Source organism: Callionymus lyra, chromosome 19 (genome assembly GCF_982586985.1).
Source record: "Callionymus lyra chromosome 19, fCalLyr1.hap1.1, whole genome shotgun sequence".
Taxonomy (NCBI): Eukaryota; Metazoa; Chordata; class Actinopteri; order Syngnathiformes; family Callionymidae; genus Callionymus; species Callionymus lyra.
This window is the reverse complement of record NC_141836.1, coordinates 1,532,101-1,548,249: the sequence shown is the minus strand read 5'-3', so window position 1 is coordinate 1,548,249 and position 16,149 is coordinate 1,532,101. Positions and strand designations below refer to the sequence as shown.

The 16,149-nt window shown below is 38.9% G+C and overlaps 2 protein-coding genes across 5 annotated transcripts; both read left to right on the top strand.

Annotated features, from left to right (window-relative positions):
• The first annotated feature begins 441 nt into the window (after positions 1-441).
• LOC148058884 (uncharacterized) lies at positions 442-12,195 on the top strand. Of its 4 annotated transcripts, XM_087781270.1 has the most exons (14): positions 442-581; positions 5,970-6,158; positions 6,774-6,864; positions 6,932-6,986; positions 7,518-7,545; positions 7,611-7,640; positions 7,950-8,045; positions 8,326-8,397; positions 9,540-9,680; positions 10,810-10,935; positions 10,991-11,105; positions 11,164-11,219; positions 11,603-11,851; positions 11,906-12,195. In XM_087781270.1, the coding sequence occupies exons 2-14, from the start codon at positions 5,970-5,972 to the stop codon at positions 12,086-12,088; spliced, it is 1,431 nt and encodes a 476-aa protein (XP_087637396.1). In that variant the 5' UTR covers positions 442-581; the 3' UTR covers positions 12,089-12,195. The 4 variants fall into 4 exon arrangements, with proteins under 4 accessions (XP_087637396.1, XP_087637394.1, XP_087637395.1 ...); XM_087781268.1 differs by having other exon boundaries at positions 6,935-6,986; positions 11,603-12,195; XM_087781269.1 differs by having other exon boundaries at positions 11,606-12,195.
• Positions 12,196-14,583: 2,388 nt separating this feature from the next.
• Positions 14,584-15,140, top strand: LOC148058883 (deoxyribonuclease gamma-like). Its single transcript, XM_087781454.1, has 3 exons — positions 14,584-14,751; positions 14,801-14,889; positions 15,050-15,140. The coding sequence occupies exons 1-3, from the start codon at positions 14,584-14,586 to the stop codon at positions 15,138-15,140; spliced, it is 348 nt and encodes a 115-aa protein (XP_087637580.1).
• Positions 15,141-16,149: the final 1,009 nt, after the last annotated feature.

Here is a 16,149-nt window from a genome sequence, read left to right as displayed (position 1 = left end):
CTAAGCAGTATCGCGAGATCTTAGGAGTCGCACGAGGCAGTGACGATGTATGGTCGCTAGAGGGCGATGCTGGAAACTTGAGGTTCAAAACTATTTGATTATGATCAGGTTATGATACATTTATTGAACGATTAAATTGATCATAAAAAGGTCTCACAGGTGCTGATATAGGAGCAGAGTGTAGGGTTCGAGAGATTTGTTTAGAATAATAACTGGTTTTAAGTTGTTGTTGTTTTTAAATATCATCAATAGTTATGAACCACTTTGAAATATTGACTGTCTTTGAACACGAGCTCGATCAGCTCACGTTCAATAACAAAGATGTGTTTTCACGAGACACACACAGATGAGGAGGGTCTGCGGGGTCAGGGTGTCGGGGTGTCGGGGCCCGCCTGTGCTGGCATCAGTTAAGAGCCACTGGCGGCTGAGATAGAGGAACCAGTGACGCGCTGCTGCTCGCCACTTCCTGCTGGAGCTGATCTCGACACAGACGCCTTCGCGCTCGACACGAGGACGATGTGAGGAAGACGAGGGACTTTTGAAGCAGTTCGTGAAGAAGACCTGAAGACATGGAGTCGTAGGTGAGGTCATCGCTTCCTTATCCTAGCGACGGATGAGATGAGTTTAAACCACATCAGCATTAAGTCTATGTAATCTAATCTAATCTAATCCAATCTCATCTCATCTCATCTCATCTCATCTCATCTCATCTCATCTCATCTCATCTCATCTAATCTAATGTAATGCAATGCAATGCAATGCAATGCAATGCAATGCAATGTAATGTAATGTAATCTATTCTATTCTATTATATTATAATCGAATCTAATCTAACATAATATAATATAATATAATATAATATAATATAATATAATATAATATTGCTGCACACAACAATAAAATACATCCTTTGAGTTGGAGTGATTGTTTCAGTCTGAGAGTTTTAAATACTTTAAATACATGTTCAAGTCTTTAAAGTCATATTTTCACGCGACTCTTGACATTTCAAGACTATTTGTGTCGACTTTACTGCAATGAACACGTAAAGCAGTGAGAACTGAGTCTTGTTGAGGAGAAACTAAACTAAAGATGTTTTTAATTCACTTGAACGTTTGATTTCTGCAGCTTCGTCTCATTGTTGATGTTTTGACTCGGAGCTCCTGAAGCACCAGCGAGTCCAAGCATGAGAGTCATGAGAGTCATGAGAGTCATGAGAGTCATGAGAGTCAAGAGAGTCATGAGAGTCATGAGAGTCAAGAGAGTCATGAGAGTCATGAGAGTCATGAGAGTCATGAGAGTCATGAGAGTCAAGAGAGTCATGAGAGTCAAGAGAGTCATGAGAGTCATGAGAGTCATGAGGGTCATGAGAGTCATGAGAGTCATGAGAGTCAAGAGAGTCATGAGAGTCATGAGAGTCATGAGAGTCATGAGAGTCAAGAGAGTCATTAGAGTCAAGAGAGTCATGAGAGTCAAGAGAGTCATGAGAGTCATGAGAGTCATGAGAGTCAAGAGAGTCATGAGAGTCATGAGAGTCATGAGAGTCATGAGAGTCATGAGAGTCAAGAGAGTCAAGAGAGTCATGAGAGTCAAGAGAGTCATGAGAGTCAAGAGAGTCATGAGAGTCATGAGAGTCAAGAGAGTCAAGAGAGTCAAGAGAGTCATGAGAGTCATGAGAGTCAAGAGAGTCATGAGAGTCAAGAGAGTCATGAGAGTCATGAGAGTCATGAGAGTCAAGAGAGTCATGAGAGTCAAGAGAGTCAAGAGAGTCAAGAGAGTCATGAGAGTCATGAGAGTCAAGAGAGTCATGAGAGTCAAGAGAGTCATGAGAGTCATGAGAGTCATGAGAGTCAAGAGAGTCATTAGAGTCAAGAGAGTCATGAGAGTCAAGAGAGTCATGAGAGTCATGAGAGTCAAGAGAGTCAAGAGAGTCAAGAGAGTCATGAGAGTCATGAGAGTCAAGAGAGTCATGAGAGTCAAGAGAGTCATGAGAGTCATGAGAGTCATGAGAGTCAAGAGAGTCATGAGAGTCATGAGAGTCATGAGAGTCAAGAGAGTCATGAGAGTCAAGAGAGTCATGAGAGTCATGAGAGTCAAGAGAGTCATGAGAGTCAAGAGAGTCATGAGAGTCAAGAGAGTCATGAGAGTCAAGAGAGTCATGAGAGTCAAGAGAGTCATGAGAGTCATGAGAGTCATGAGAGTCAAGAGAGTCATGAGAGTCATGAGAGTCATGAGAGTCAAGAGAGTCAAGACTATTTGTGTCGACTTTACTGCAATGAACACGTAAAGCAGTGAGAACTGAGTCTTGTTGAGGAGAAACTAAACTAAAGATGTTTTTAATTCACTTGAACGTTTGATTTCTGCAGCTTCGTCTCATTGTTGATGTTTTGACTCGGAGCTCCTGAAGCACCAGCGAGTCCAAGCATGAGAGTCATGAGAGTCATGAGAGTCATGAGAGTCATGAGAGTCAAGAGAGTCATGAGAGTCATGAGAGTCAAGAGAGTCATGAGAGTCATGAGAGTCATGAGAGTCATGAGAGTCATGAGAGTCAAGAGAGTCATGAGAGTCAAGAGAGTCATGAGAGTCATGAGAGTCATGAGGGTCATGAGAGTCATGAGAGTCATGAGAGTCAAGAGAGTCATGAGAGTCATGAGAGTCATGAGAGTCATGAGAGTCAAGAGAGTCATTAGAGTCAAGAGAGTCATGAGAGTCAAGAGAGTCATGAGAGTCATGAGAGTCATGAGAGTCAAGAGAGTCATGAGAGTCATGAGAGTCATGAGAGTCATGAGAGTCATGAGAGTCAAGAGAGTCAAGAGAGTCATGAGAGTCAAGAGAGTCATGAGAGTCAAGAGAGTCATGAGAGTCATGAGAGTCAAGAGAGTCAAGAGAGTCAAGAGAGTCATGAGAGTCATGAGAGTCAAGAGAGTCATGAGAGTCAAGAGAGTCATGAGAGTCATGAGAGTCATGAGAGTCAAGAGAGTCATGAGAGTCAAGAGAGTCAAGAGAGTCAAGAGAGTCATGAGAGTCATGAGAGTCAAGAGAGTCATGAGAGTCAAGAGAGTCATGAGAGTCATGAGAGTCATGAGAGTCAAGAGAGTCATTAGAGTCAAGAGAGTCATGAGAGTCAAGAGAGTCATGAGAGTCATGAGAGTCAAGAGAGTCAAGAGAGTCAAGAGAGTCATGAGAGTCATGAGAGTCAAGAGAGTCATGAGAGTCAAGAGAGTCATGAGAGTCATGAGAGTCATGAGAGTCAAGAGAGTCATGAGAGTCATGAGAGTCATGAGAGTCAAGAGAGTCATGAGAGTCAAGAGAGTCATGAGAGTCATGAGAGTCAAGAGAGTCATGAGAGTCAAGAGAGTCATGAGAGTCAAGAGAGTCATGAGAGTCAAGAGAGTCATGAGAGTCAAGAGAGTCATGAGAGTCATGAGAGTCATGAGAGTCAAGAGAGTCATGAGAGTCATGAGAGTCATGAGAGTCAAGAGAGTCATGAGAGTCATGAGAGTCATGAGAGTCAAGAGAGTCATGAGAGTCAAGAGAGTCATGAGAGTCATGAGAGTCAAGAGAGTCATGAGAGTCAAGAGAGTCATGAGAGTCAAGAGAGTCATGAGAGTCAAGAGAGTCATGAGAGTCATGAGAGTCATGAGAGTCAAGAGAGTCATGAGAGTCATGAGAGTCATGAGAGTCATGAGAGTCATGAGAGTCAAGAGAGTCATGAGAGTCAAGAGAGTCATGAGAGTCATGAGGGTCATGAGAGTCATGAGAGTCATGAGAGTCATGAGAGTCATGAGAGTCATGAGAGTCATGAGAGTCATGAGAGTCAAGAGAGTCATGAGAGTCATGAGAGTCATGAGAGTCAAGAGAGTCATGAGAGTCAAGAGAGTCAAGAGAGTCAAGAGAGTCATGAGAGTCATGAGAGTCAAGAGAGTCATGAGAGTCAAGAGAGTCATGAGAGTCATGAGAGTCATGAGAGTCAAGAGAGTCATGAGAGTCATGAGAGTCATGAGAGTCAAGAGAGTCATGAGAGTCAAGAGAGTCATGAGAGTCATGAGAGTCAAGAGAGTCATGAGAGTCAAGAGAGTCATGAGAGTCAAGAGAGTCATGAGAGTCAAGAGAGTCATGAGAGTCATGAGAGTCAAGAGAGTCATGAGAGTCATGAGAGTCATGAGAGTCATGAGAGTCATGAGAGTCATGAGAGTCATGAGAGTCATGAGAGTCATGAGAGTCATGAGAGTCATGAGAGTCAAGAGAGTCATGAGAGTCATGAGAGTCATGAGAGTCAAGAGAGTCATGAGAGTCAAGAGAGTCATGAGAGTCATGAGAGTCATGAGAGTCATGAGAGTCATGAGAGTCAAGAGAGTCATGAGAGTCATGAGAGTCAAGAGAGTCATGAGAGTCATGAGAGTCATGAGAGTCATGAGAGTCATGAGAGTCATGAGAGTCATGAGAGTCATGAGAGTCATGAGAGTCATGAGAGTCATGAGAGTCATGAGAGTCATGAGAGTCAAGAGAGTCATGAGAGTCATGAGAGTCATGAGAGTCATGAGAGTCATGAGAGTCATGAGAGTCATGAGAGTCAAGAGAGTCATGAGAGTCATGAGAGTCATGAGAGTCATGAGAGTCAAGAGAGTCATGAGAGTCATGAGAGTCATGAGAGTCATGAGAGTCATGAGAGTCATGAGAGTCATGAGAGTCATGAGAGTCATGAGAGTCATGAGAGTCATGAGAGTCATGAGAGTCATGAGAGTCATGAGAGTCATGAGAGTCATGAGAGTCATGAGAGTCAAGAGAGTCATGAGAGTCATGAGAGTCATGAGAGTCATGAGAGTCATGAGAGTCATGAGAGTCATGAGAGTCATGAGAGTCATGAGAGTCATGAGAGTCATGAGAGTCAAGAGAGTCATGAGAGTCATGAGAGTCATGAGAGTCATGAGAGTCAAGAGAGTCATGAGAGTCATGAGAGTCATGAGAGTCATGAGAGTCATGAGAGTCATGAGAGTCATGAGAGTCATGAGAGTCATGAGAGTCATGAGAGTCATGAGAGTCATGAGAGTCATGAGAGTCAAGAGAGTCATGAGAGTCAAGAGAGTCATGAGAGTCATGAGAGTCATGAGAGTCATGAGAGTCATGAGAGTCATGAGAGTCAAGAGAGTCATGAGAGTCAAGAGAGTCATGAGAGTCATGAGAGTCATGAGAGTCATGAGAGTCATGAGAGTCATGAGAGTCATGAGAGTCATGAGAGTCATGAAGGTCATGAGAGTCATGAGAGTCATGAGAGTCATGAGAGTCATGAGAGTCATGAGAGTCAAGAGAGTCATGAGAGTCATGAGAGTCATGAGAGTCATGAGAGTCATGAGAGTCATGAGAGTCATGAGAGTCATGAGAGTCAAGAGAGTCATGAGAGTCATGAGAGTCATGAGAGTCATGAGAGTCAAGAGAGTCATGAGAGTCATGAGAGTCATGAGAGTCATGAGAGTCATGAGAGTCATGAGAGTCATGAGAGTCATGAGAGTCATGAGAGTCATGAGAGTCATGAGAGTCATGAGAGTCATGAGAGTCAAGAGAGTCATGAGAGTCATGAGAGTCATGAGAGTCAAGAGAGTCATGAGAGTCAAGAGAGTCATGAGAGTCATGAGAGTCATGAGAGTCATGAGAGTCAAGAGAGTCATGAGAGACATGAGAGTCAAGAGAGTCATGAGAGTCAAGAGAGTCATGAGAGTCAAGAGAGTCATGAGAGTCATGAGAGTCATGAGAGTCATGAGAGTCATGAGAGTCATGAGAGTCATGAGAGTCATGAGAGTCATGAGAGTCATGAGAGTCATGAGAGTCAAGAGAGTCATGAGAGTCATGAGAGTCATGAGAGTCATGAGAGTCATGAGAGTCAAGAGAGTCATGAGAGTCATGAGAGTCATGAGAGTCATGAGAGTCATGAGAGTCATCTGAACGTCGTTCTTAAAGTCGTTCATCATCACCAGATGGAGTCGCTCGACGCTCTCAGAGCCGAGAGACGAGAAGAACTGAGAGGTCGAAACAACGTGACCTCGTGCAGGAGTCCTCCGAGGGAGAGCAGCATCAAGAGGGACCTGAGGAGGAAGAGACAAGACCAGTTCCACCAGAGAAGATCCTTCAGCCCCGAACGAAGCGTCGACCTGCAGACGTCTCAGGTGTTTGACGGACGCGTCCGTTCATACTTGACGTTCATACTTGACGTTCATACTTGACGTTCATACTTGACGTTCATACTTGACGTTCATACTTGACGTTCATACTTGACGTTCATACTTGACGTTCATACTTGACGTTCATACTTGACGTTCACACTTGACGTTCACACTTGACGTTCACACTTGACGTTCATACTTGACGTTCATACTTGACGTTCATACTTGACGTTCATACTTGACGTTCATACTTGACGTTCATACTTGACGTTCATACTTGACGTTCATACTTGACGTTCATACTTGACGTTCATACTTGACGTTCATACTTGACGTTCATACTTGACGTTCATACTTGACGTTCATACTTGACGTTCATACTTGACGTTCATACTTGACGTTCATACTTGACGTTCATACTTGACGTTCATACTTGACGTTCATACTTGACGTTCATACTTGACGTTCATACTTGACGTTCATACTTGACGTTCATACTTGACGTTCATACTTGACGTTCATACTTGACGTTCATACTTGACGTTCATACTTGACGTTCATACTTGACGTTCATACTTGACGTTCATTAAACTGAAACTAAACCTTCTTCCTCGTCAGGCGTCACCGAGGTCTCAGGACGAGATGATCCGTCGACAGCGAGTCTCAACATCTTCACGAGTCACTCGGACGACTCGCTCGGCTCGTGACGGTAAAAAGACTCATGTTTGGTCCCTTTCGTCCACAAACACCTTCATGTTTCCTTCTCTTGGATCCAGCAGACGGAAGTGAGAACCTTCTCCTCAGGACACGAGACTCCACTGTTCAGACCGAGTGAGTCGACCTTTACTGTGTTCAGGTCAAGGTCAGCTTCAGTGAAAACACACCTGATCTGCAACCATCAACACACACACCGGTGGCTAAGCTACATGCTAACGCCGACATGTTCAATGAAATAAATTGATATTTAAGATCAACGTTAACAACATATTTTTAAACAATTCAATGAAATAACATGTATTTAAAGCTAAACTTACAATCAAGGAGACAGTTCTAAAGAGTGGCTAACTTTAGCATGTGGCTAACAAGAATCTTCACTAGCATTACTAGCTCCAGCTTAGATTTGAAAACAACAAAAATAAATTGTAAGTAATCTGATTAGAAATAACATTTTGATTGATGAGTTTTCCTGACGTAAAAAACAAAACAAGTGTAGTTTGTGTAGCCTTTCAAAATAAAAGCATTTTCTTGTTGATCAATAAAGTAAAGATAATAATGAAGCGTTTATTCCTGTTATTGCACAACTTTAATGTTAAGAGCAAATAAAAATACATTTGAACTTCGTTTATGTTTTTTTTCCCGCAGTAATAGTTTCATCACTGTCCAAGAATCTGTAAGTTTAAAATGAACATTTATATATTTGATGAATTCTTCTTGATAAACTTGTTTCGTTCACAGGAAATTCAGCAGTTAGCAGAGTATTTGAAGGTAAATATAGATGAATTAATTCTTCTTTTAACGTGTGTGTAAACTTAGTTTTTAGATCAATACAGATGAAAGGTTTGCACAAATGAATTGTTATAATAAAATGTGTGTTAAATGTGTATTTGTGTCAGTAAGACTGTAGATAATAAATATATAAGGATGATATAATTGTGTTAAATGTGTGTTCATTGTGTGTTCATTGTGTGTTAAATGTGTATTTGTGTCAGTAAAACTGTAGATAATAAATATATAAAGATGATATCATTGTGTTAAATGTGTGTTAATTGTGTGTTCATTGTGTGTTTGTGTCAGGAGGCTCTGTGGAGAGAAGACTCTGTGAAACAGAAGCTGCTCCGGCTGCAGAAAAACACTTCGAACCTCGTCAAGACGTCCGATGACGTGTGGACGGTACGACCTTTGACCTCGCGTGTCAGTTAACACCTGAAACACGAGTCGCTGGCGTTTGATGTGAAACTTGTCGCAGCAGATGCTGTGGTTTCAAACTTCCTGCTTCCGTTCTCGATGCAAAAGTGTCTGAAGTTTGACTGTGAAACCATCAGTGAAGAGTTTGGATCTTGTTTGTTGTTATAAAAACATCATTCAACGATGAAGTCGCTGAACATCATTATTCAAATCATGATGAAGTTTCACGTCTTTTCTTTTGTCTTTTTCTGTCCAAACCGTTCAGACTCGGTGCAACGAAGATCTGCTCAGGAACCAGATCAACGGTCTGGAGCAGCAGCTGCACATCTGTCTGCAGGTAAACTCACCTATTAACTCACCTGCAAACTCACCTGTAAAACTCACCTATTAACTCACCTGCAAACTCACCTATTAACTCACCTGCAAACTCACCTGTAAAACTCACCTGTAAACATACCTGTAAACTCACCTATTAACTCACCTGCAAACTCACCTATTAACTCACCTGCAAACTCACCTGTAAAACTCACCTGTAAACATACCTGTAAACTCACCTATTAACTCACCTGCAAACTCACCTATTAACTCAGCTGCAAACTCACCTGTAAAACTCACCTGTAAACATACCCGTAAACTCACCTATTAACTCACCTGCAAACTCACCTATTAACTCACCTGCAAACTCACCTGTAAAACTCACCTGTAAACATACCTGTAAACTCACCTATTAACTCACCTGCAAACTCACCTATTAACTCAGCTGCAAACTCACCTGTAAAACTCACCTGTAAAACTCACCTGTAAACATACCTGTAAACTCACCTATTAACTCACCTGCAAACTCACCTATTAACTCACCTGCAAACTCACCTGCAAACTCACCTGTAAACTCACCTATAAACTCACCTGTAAACTCACCGGTAAAGTACATCAGATACGTCAGAACATTGAATTGAAGTAACATTGTTGACATTTAGAAACTTCTCATTGAAATGTTGTTTTCTATGCATTGAATTTTATATATTTTATCATTTAATTATATAAGTTCTATGTATAAAAGTTGAATTTTCTTTTAAATAATTCAATGAAAAAAAAAGAATATTTTTGTTATTTAATTATTTACTAATTAACTATTATTAACTCTTTTTTTCTTTACACATAAAGTTTGATATTCTACTTCCAATAATTCCGAAAACACATTCAATATTTTCGATTTTGTAGTATTTTAAATTCAAAACAAAGATGTCAAGACAGTAGCAACAGAGCACCGAGCTACTTCATCAAACTGTCGACCAATCATGTGACGCACAGACGATCATGTGACGACGTAGACGCTCAAGGAGTTCTTGGATTTAAAAGACTACAAGTTACAAACATGTTTCATTTAGAAAGATGATCTTTGAATGATTGAGTTAGAAAATCCAACTTGATGTTTTATTTACGGTAATAATAACAATATGTCTCTCTCTCTTTGCTCAGAGGTCATCCAAGGACGACCTGAAGACGCTGCTGGTCCAGAGGGAGAAGCAGACATTGCTGCACGAGCACAGAGCAGTGATCGCTCTGCAGAAGATCACGCAGGAGAAGATGGAGGCGTCGAGCAAAGCTGACACTCTGCAGGTGAGAGAGTGAAGAGTCTAAATCCAACACTGAGTGAAGAGTCTAAATCCAACACTGAGTGAAGAGTCTAAATCCAACACTGAGTGAAGAGTTTAAATCCAACACTGAGTGAAGAGTTGAATCCAACACTGAGTGAAGAGTTGAATCCAACACTGAGTGAAGAGTTTAAATCCAACACTGAGTGAAGAGTCTAAATCCAACACTGAGTGAAGAGTTGAATCCAACACTGAGTGAAGAGTTTAAATCCAACACTGAGTGAAGAGTCTAAATCCAACACTGAGTGAAGAGTCTAAATCCAACACTGAGTGAAGAGTCTAAATCCAACACTGAGTGAAGAGTTTAAATCCAACACTGAGTGAAGAGTTTAAATCCAACACTGAGTGAAGAGTTTGAATCCAACACTGAGTGAAGTTTAAATCCAACACTGAGTGAAGACTTTAAATCCAACACTGAGTGAAGACTTTAAATCCAACACTGAGTGAAGACTTTAAATCCAACACTGAGTGAAGAGTTTGAATCCAACACTGAGTGAAGACTTTAAATCCAACACTGAGTGAAGAGTTTAAATCCAACACTGAGTGAAGAGTTTGAATCCAACACTGAGTGAAGAGTTTGAATCCAACACTGAGTGAAGAGTTTGAATCCAACACTGAGTGAAGAGTTTAAATCCAACACTGAGCGAAGAGTTTAAATCCAACACTGAGTGAAGAGTTTAAATCCAACACTGAGTGAAGAGTTTGAATCCAACACTGAGTGAAGAGTTTGAATCCAACACTGAGTGAAGAGTTTAAATCCAACACTGAGTGAAGAGTTTAAATCCAACACTGAGTGAAGAGTCTAAATCCAACACTGAGTGAAGACTTTAAATCCAACACTGAGTGAAGAGTCTAAATCCAACACTGAGTGAAGAGTCTAAATCCAACACTGAGTGAAGAGTCTAAATCCAACACTGAGTGAAGAGTTTAAATCCAACACTGAGTGAAGAGTTTGAATCCAACACTGAGTGAAGAGTTTGAATCCAACACTGAGTGAAGAGTTTGAATGGTAAATTCAAATAAATAAATTTAAATCTAACAAGTGAGATTTAAAGTCTCATCAGTGTGACTTCAATGCTCCGTCCGTCCACCAGGAGGCGTTCATCTCGACCCGGGCAGAGGTGCTGAGGTGGCAGGGTCTCTACGAGGGTCAGGAGGTCAAGTGTGTCCAGCTCAGGAGGCAGAGGCAGGACCTGGAGCAGCAGCTGCAGCAGCAGCAGGTACTGGAGGTCGAGAGGTCAAGGTCAGACGGGTGTTGACCTTTGACCCCGGCAGGTGTCCACAGACGACCTGAGGGAGGAGGTGGAGTCCTTGAGGGAGGAGCTGCAGAACCACAAGAGTCTTCTGGACCAGCAGAACCAGGTCTCGCCAGACCAGGTCCAGACGGAAGGTATAGAGACGCTGACCTCTGAACTCTTGAGGTCAACGAATGACATCCTTTCCTGCAGGAGCAGAGGAGACGACGAAGGTCGAGCAGGAAGTTGACGCCGTGAAGGAGGACGAGGTGAGAACGACTGATGGAGACGATTTTATTATAAAATTATTCTTTTAAATATAAGTTTAGTTTTTTTAATTGTTGAATTCAAAAAAATCGAATATTTCAAAATTAAATTCAATAATTGAATAAAAAATATATTTAATTTTAGTTTTTTCCAATAATTAAAATAATAATATATAATATATAATAATATAATAAACAATGTTAGTCACACTTTTATTTTGAATTCAAAAGGCTACATATTAAAAATATACAATTTTGAATATTTACTTTTAAATTTGATTATATGTTTCATTTAGAAAATGTACTTTCATGATGAAATAATTCTAATTAAAATATTAATTTGTTAAATACTGTTGTTCAAACTAACAAACAAGTTGTTGCTGCAGCAGCTGCAGTCCGAGCGCCTGTTGCTGGAGCAGCTGCAGTCCGAGCGCCTGTTGCTGGAGCAGCTGCAGTCCGAGCGCCTGTTGCTGGAGCAGCTGCAGTCCGAGCGCCTGTTGCTGGAGCAGCTGCAGTCCGAGCGCCTGTTGCTGGAGCAGCTGCAGTCCGAGCGCCTGTTGCTGCAGCAGGAGCACCACAGCAGTCAGACCAGACGAGCCGAGCGCGGACCAGAACACAAGCGTCTGAGGACGAGCGTGAGTTTGTGTCATTACACGTTAATAAGATTCACTTCCTGGTTCTCTGCGCAGGCGTGTGCGTCTTGTTGGAAAGTGTGTGTCGTCCTCCTGCTGCTGGCCGTCGCCACGGCGACCATGCTGTGGGCGTGGCATCCTCCGTTCAGGGACCAGGTGCAGGACTTGTTGTGGGACGTCCGGGCTCGAGTGCAGGACCACATGGTCCGGACTCCTGGACACTGCTTCAGACCCGTGTGATGTCATCACAGAGCGCCGTGTTAGTCGATGACATCATCAAGTACTGTAAACACGTGACTCCTGTATTAAAATAATCTGATTAAAAACAAGTGTTTGTTTGTCAACAACTGTTGGTTTTGAAAAATAATTAAATTAAAATACAATTAAAATTAGACGTCGAGTGAAAATAATGAAGTTATTCAAAGATTATATGTTTTTTTTATATTAAAGTGTGTCTGCGTGAGTGTGTGTGTTAAGGTGTGTATGTGTGTGTGTGTTAAAGTGTGTATGTGTGTGTGTTAAAGTGTGTATGTGTGTGTGTTAAAGTGTGTATGTGCGTGTGTTAAAGTGTGTATGTGCGTGTGTTAAAGTGTGTATGTTAAAGTGTGTATGTGTGTGTGTTAAAGTGTGTATGTGCGTGTGTTAAAGTGTGTATGTGCGTGTGTTAAAGTGTGTATGTGTGTGTGTTAAAGTGTGTATGTGCGTGTGTTAAGTGTGTATGTGTGTGTGTTAAGTGTGTATGTGTGTGTGTTAAAGTGTGTATGTGCGTGTGTTAAAGTGTGTATGTGCGTGTGTTAAAGTGTGTATGTGTGTGTGTTAAAGTGTGTATGTGTGTGTGTTAAAGTGTGTATGTGTGTGTGTTAAAGTGTGTATGTGCGTGTGTTAAAGTGTGTATGTGTGTGTGTTAAAGTGTGTATGTGTGTGTGTTAAAGTGTGTATGTGTGTGTTAAAGAGTGTATGTGCGTGTGTTAAAGTGTGTATGTGTGTGTGTTAAAGTGTGTATGTGTGTGTGTTAAAGTGTGTATGTGTGTGTGTTAAAGAGTGTATGTGCGTGTGTTAAAGTGTGTATGTGTGTGTGTTAAAGTGTGTATGTGTGTGTGTTAAAGTGTGTATGTGTGTGTGTTAAAGTGTGTATGTGTGTGTGTTAAAGTGTGTATGTGCGTGTGTTAAAGTGTGTATGTGTGTGTGTTAAAGTGTGTATGTGTGTGTGTTAAAGTGTGTATGTGCGTGTGTTAAAGAGTGTATGTGCGTGTGTTAAAGTGTGTATGTGTGTGTGTTAAAGTGTGTATGTGCGTGTGTTAAAGTGTGTATGTGCGTGTGTTAAAGTGTGTATGTGTGTGTGTTAAAGTGTGTATGTGTGTGTGTTAAAGTGTGTATGTGCGTGTGTTAAAGAGTGTATGTGCGTGTGTTAAAGTGTGTATGTGTGTGTGTTAAAGAGTGTATGTGCGTGTGTTAAAGTGTGTATGTGCGTGTGTTAAAGTGTGTATGTGCGTGTGTTAAAGTGTGTATGTGCGTGTGTTAAAGTGTGTATGTGCGTGTGTTAAAGTGTGTATGTGTGTGTGTTAAAGTGTGTATGTGTGTGTGTTAAAGTGTGTATGTGTGTGTTAAAGTGTGTATGTGCGTGTGTTAAAGTGTGTATGTGCGTGTGTTAAAGTGTGTATGTGTGTGTGTTAAAGTGTGTATGTGCGTGTGTTAAAGTGTGTATGTGTGTGTGTTAAAGTGTGTATGTGTGTGTGTTAAAGTTCAGTCCTTGATTTTCTGGAACTCCTGTGTTTGTCTCAGTATTATCTTGACCTTTAAAGTAAATATTTGATTAACTATTGTTTTGATTGTTAAAGTTCTTTATGACCCTGGTCTAGAATAGCTCTATAAATATAAATGATTTACTTACTAAGTGTGTATGTGCGTGTGTGTTTAAGTGTGTATGTGTGTGTGTGTTTAAGTGTGTATGTGTGTGTGTGTTTAAGTGATATGATCTATAACTATAATCAAACGATTCTTGTTATTTCTGTCCTACTTAAATATATCAAATAAATCAGTGTCATTATATATATATATATATATATATATATATATATACATACATATATACATATATACATATATATATATGTATATATTTATATATATATACATACATATATACATATATACATATATATATATGTATTTTAGTTTTCAGATGTTGTAAATAGATCAGTTTTATTATATATATATATATATATATATATATATATATATATATATATATATATATATATATATTTATATTTGTATTTTAGTTTTCAGCTGTTATAAATAAATCAGTGTTATTAGTTTTATATATATAACTCATAACACTGACATATTTATAACATCTGAAAACTAAAATACATATATATATATATATTTTACTTGAATAATTACTTTAGAGTTATATTAGTTTAACTTAAAAAATGACTATAGAATTATATTTAATTTAACTTAAATAAATCATTTTAGTTTCAGACGTGATAAAACATAAATCAAGTCATTATCTGTCCTGTCAATCATCGATCAATGACACGATCAGGACCAGTGACGTCATCTATTGTTGAAGTCGACTCAAAGTTCCAGACTCACGTCTATTGTCCTGCCTTCCAGATAGAGCTGCCGACTCAGCACACACACACACACACACACACACACACACACACACACACACACACACACACACACACACACACACACAGGGATGAAGGTGAGTCCGTGTTGAGATGAAGAACCATCTCCACACCTCCAGGATGAAGTCTGTTCTTCTGCTGCTCCTGGTGTCCGTGAGTCTCCTTCACTCCACGTCTGCTCTGAGGATCTGTGCCTTCAACGTCCAGAGCTTCGGGGAGTCCAAGGCCAACAACAAGAAGGTGGTGGAGGTTCTGCTCAAGGTACGTCGTTGCTGCTCTGGTCCTTCAGAGGCTGATGTTGTGTTTGAAGATCCTGTCTCGCTGCGACCTGACGCTGGTCCAGGAGGTCCGTGACTGTCGAGGAGAAGCCGTTCCTTCTCTGGTGACCAGACTCAACAGGTTAGCTCTCTCAGGACCGCTCGTTAACTAGTGATTTTAACTAGTGATTTTAACTAGTGATTTTAACTAGTGATTTTAACTAGTGATTTTAACTAGTGATTTTAACTAGTGATTTTAACTAGTGATTTTAACTAGTGATTTTAACTAGCTTCGTCTCTAGGTTTGACAAGTTCAACTCGTACTCTCACGTGGAGAGTGAACGTCTGGGCAGGAAGTCCTACAAGGAGCAGTACGTCTTCATATACAGGTAATGATGCACAGGTGAGTTTACCTGAGACACGTTTATTCAGATGTATATCTTGACTTTTATTGATTCACCCGTCCTTAACTATTAGTTAATACTAGTGTCATTCTAGAGTAATTATTTAAGTTGAACTTATATCATTCTAGAGTAATTATTTAAGTTAAATTAAATATAATTCTAGAGTAATTATTTAAGTTAATACTAATATAATTATATAGTAATTATTTAAGTTAATACTAATATAATTATATAGTAATTATTTAAGTTAATACTAATATAATTATATAGTAATTATTTAAGTTAATACTAATATAATTATATAGTTATTATTTAGGTTAATACTAATATAATTATATAGTAATTATTTAAGTTAATACTAATATAATTATATAGTTATTATTTAGGTTAATACTAATATAATTATATAGTAATTATTTAAGTTAATACTAATATAATTATATAGTAATTATTTAAGTTAATACTAATATAATTATATAGTAATTATTTAAGTTAATACTAATATAATTATATAGTAATTATTTAGGTTAATACTAATATAATTATATAGTAATTATTTAAGTTAATACTAATATAATTATATAGTAATTATTTAGGTTAATACTAATATAATTATATAGTAATTATTTAAGTTAATACTAATATAATTATATAGTAATTATTTAGGTTAATACTAATATAATTATATAGTAATTATTTAAGTTAATACTAATATAATTATATAGTAATTATTTAAGATAATACTAATATAATTATATAGTAATTATTTAAGTTAATACTAATATAATTATATAGTTATTATTTAAGTTAATACTAATATAATTATATAGTAATTAAGATAATACTAATATAATTATATAGTAATTATTTAAGTTAATACTAATATAATTATATAGTAATTATTCAAGTTAAATTAGATCTAATTATATAGTAATTATTTAATCTAAATTAAATATAATTGTTTATTTTTTATATAATTCACCTTTTTGTGAAGCAAA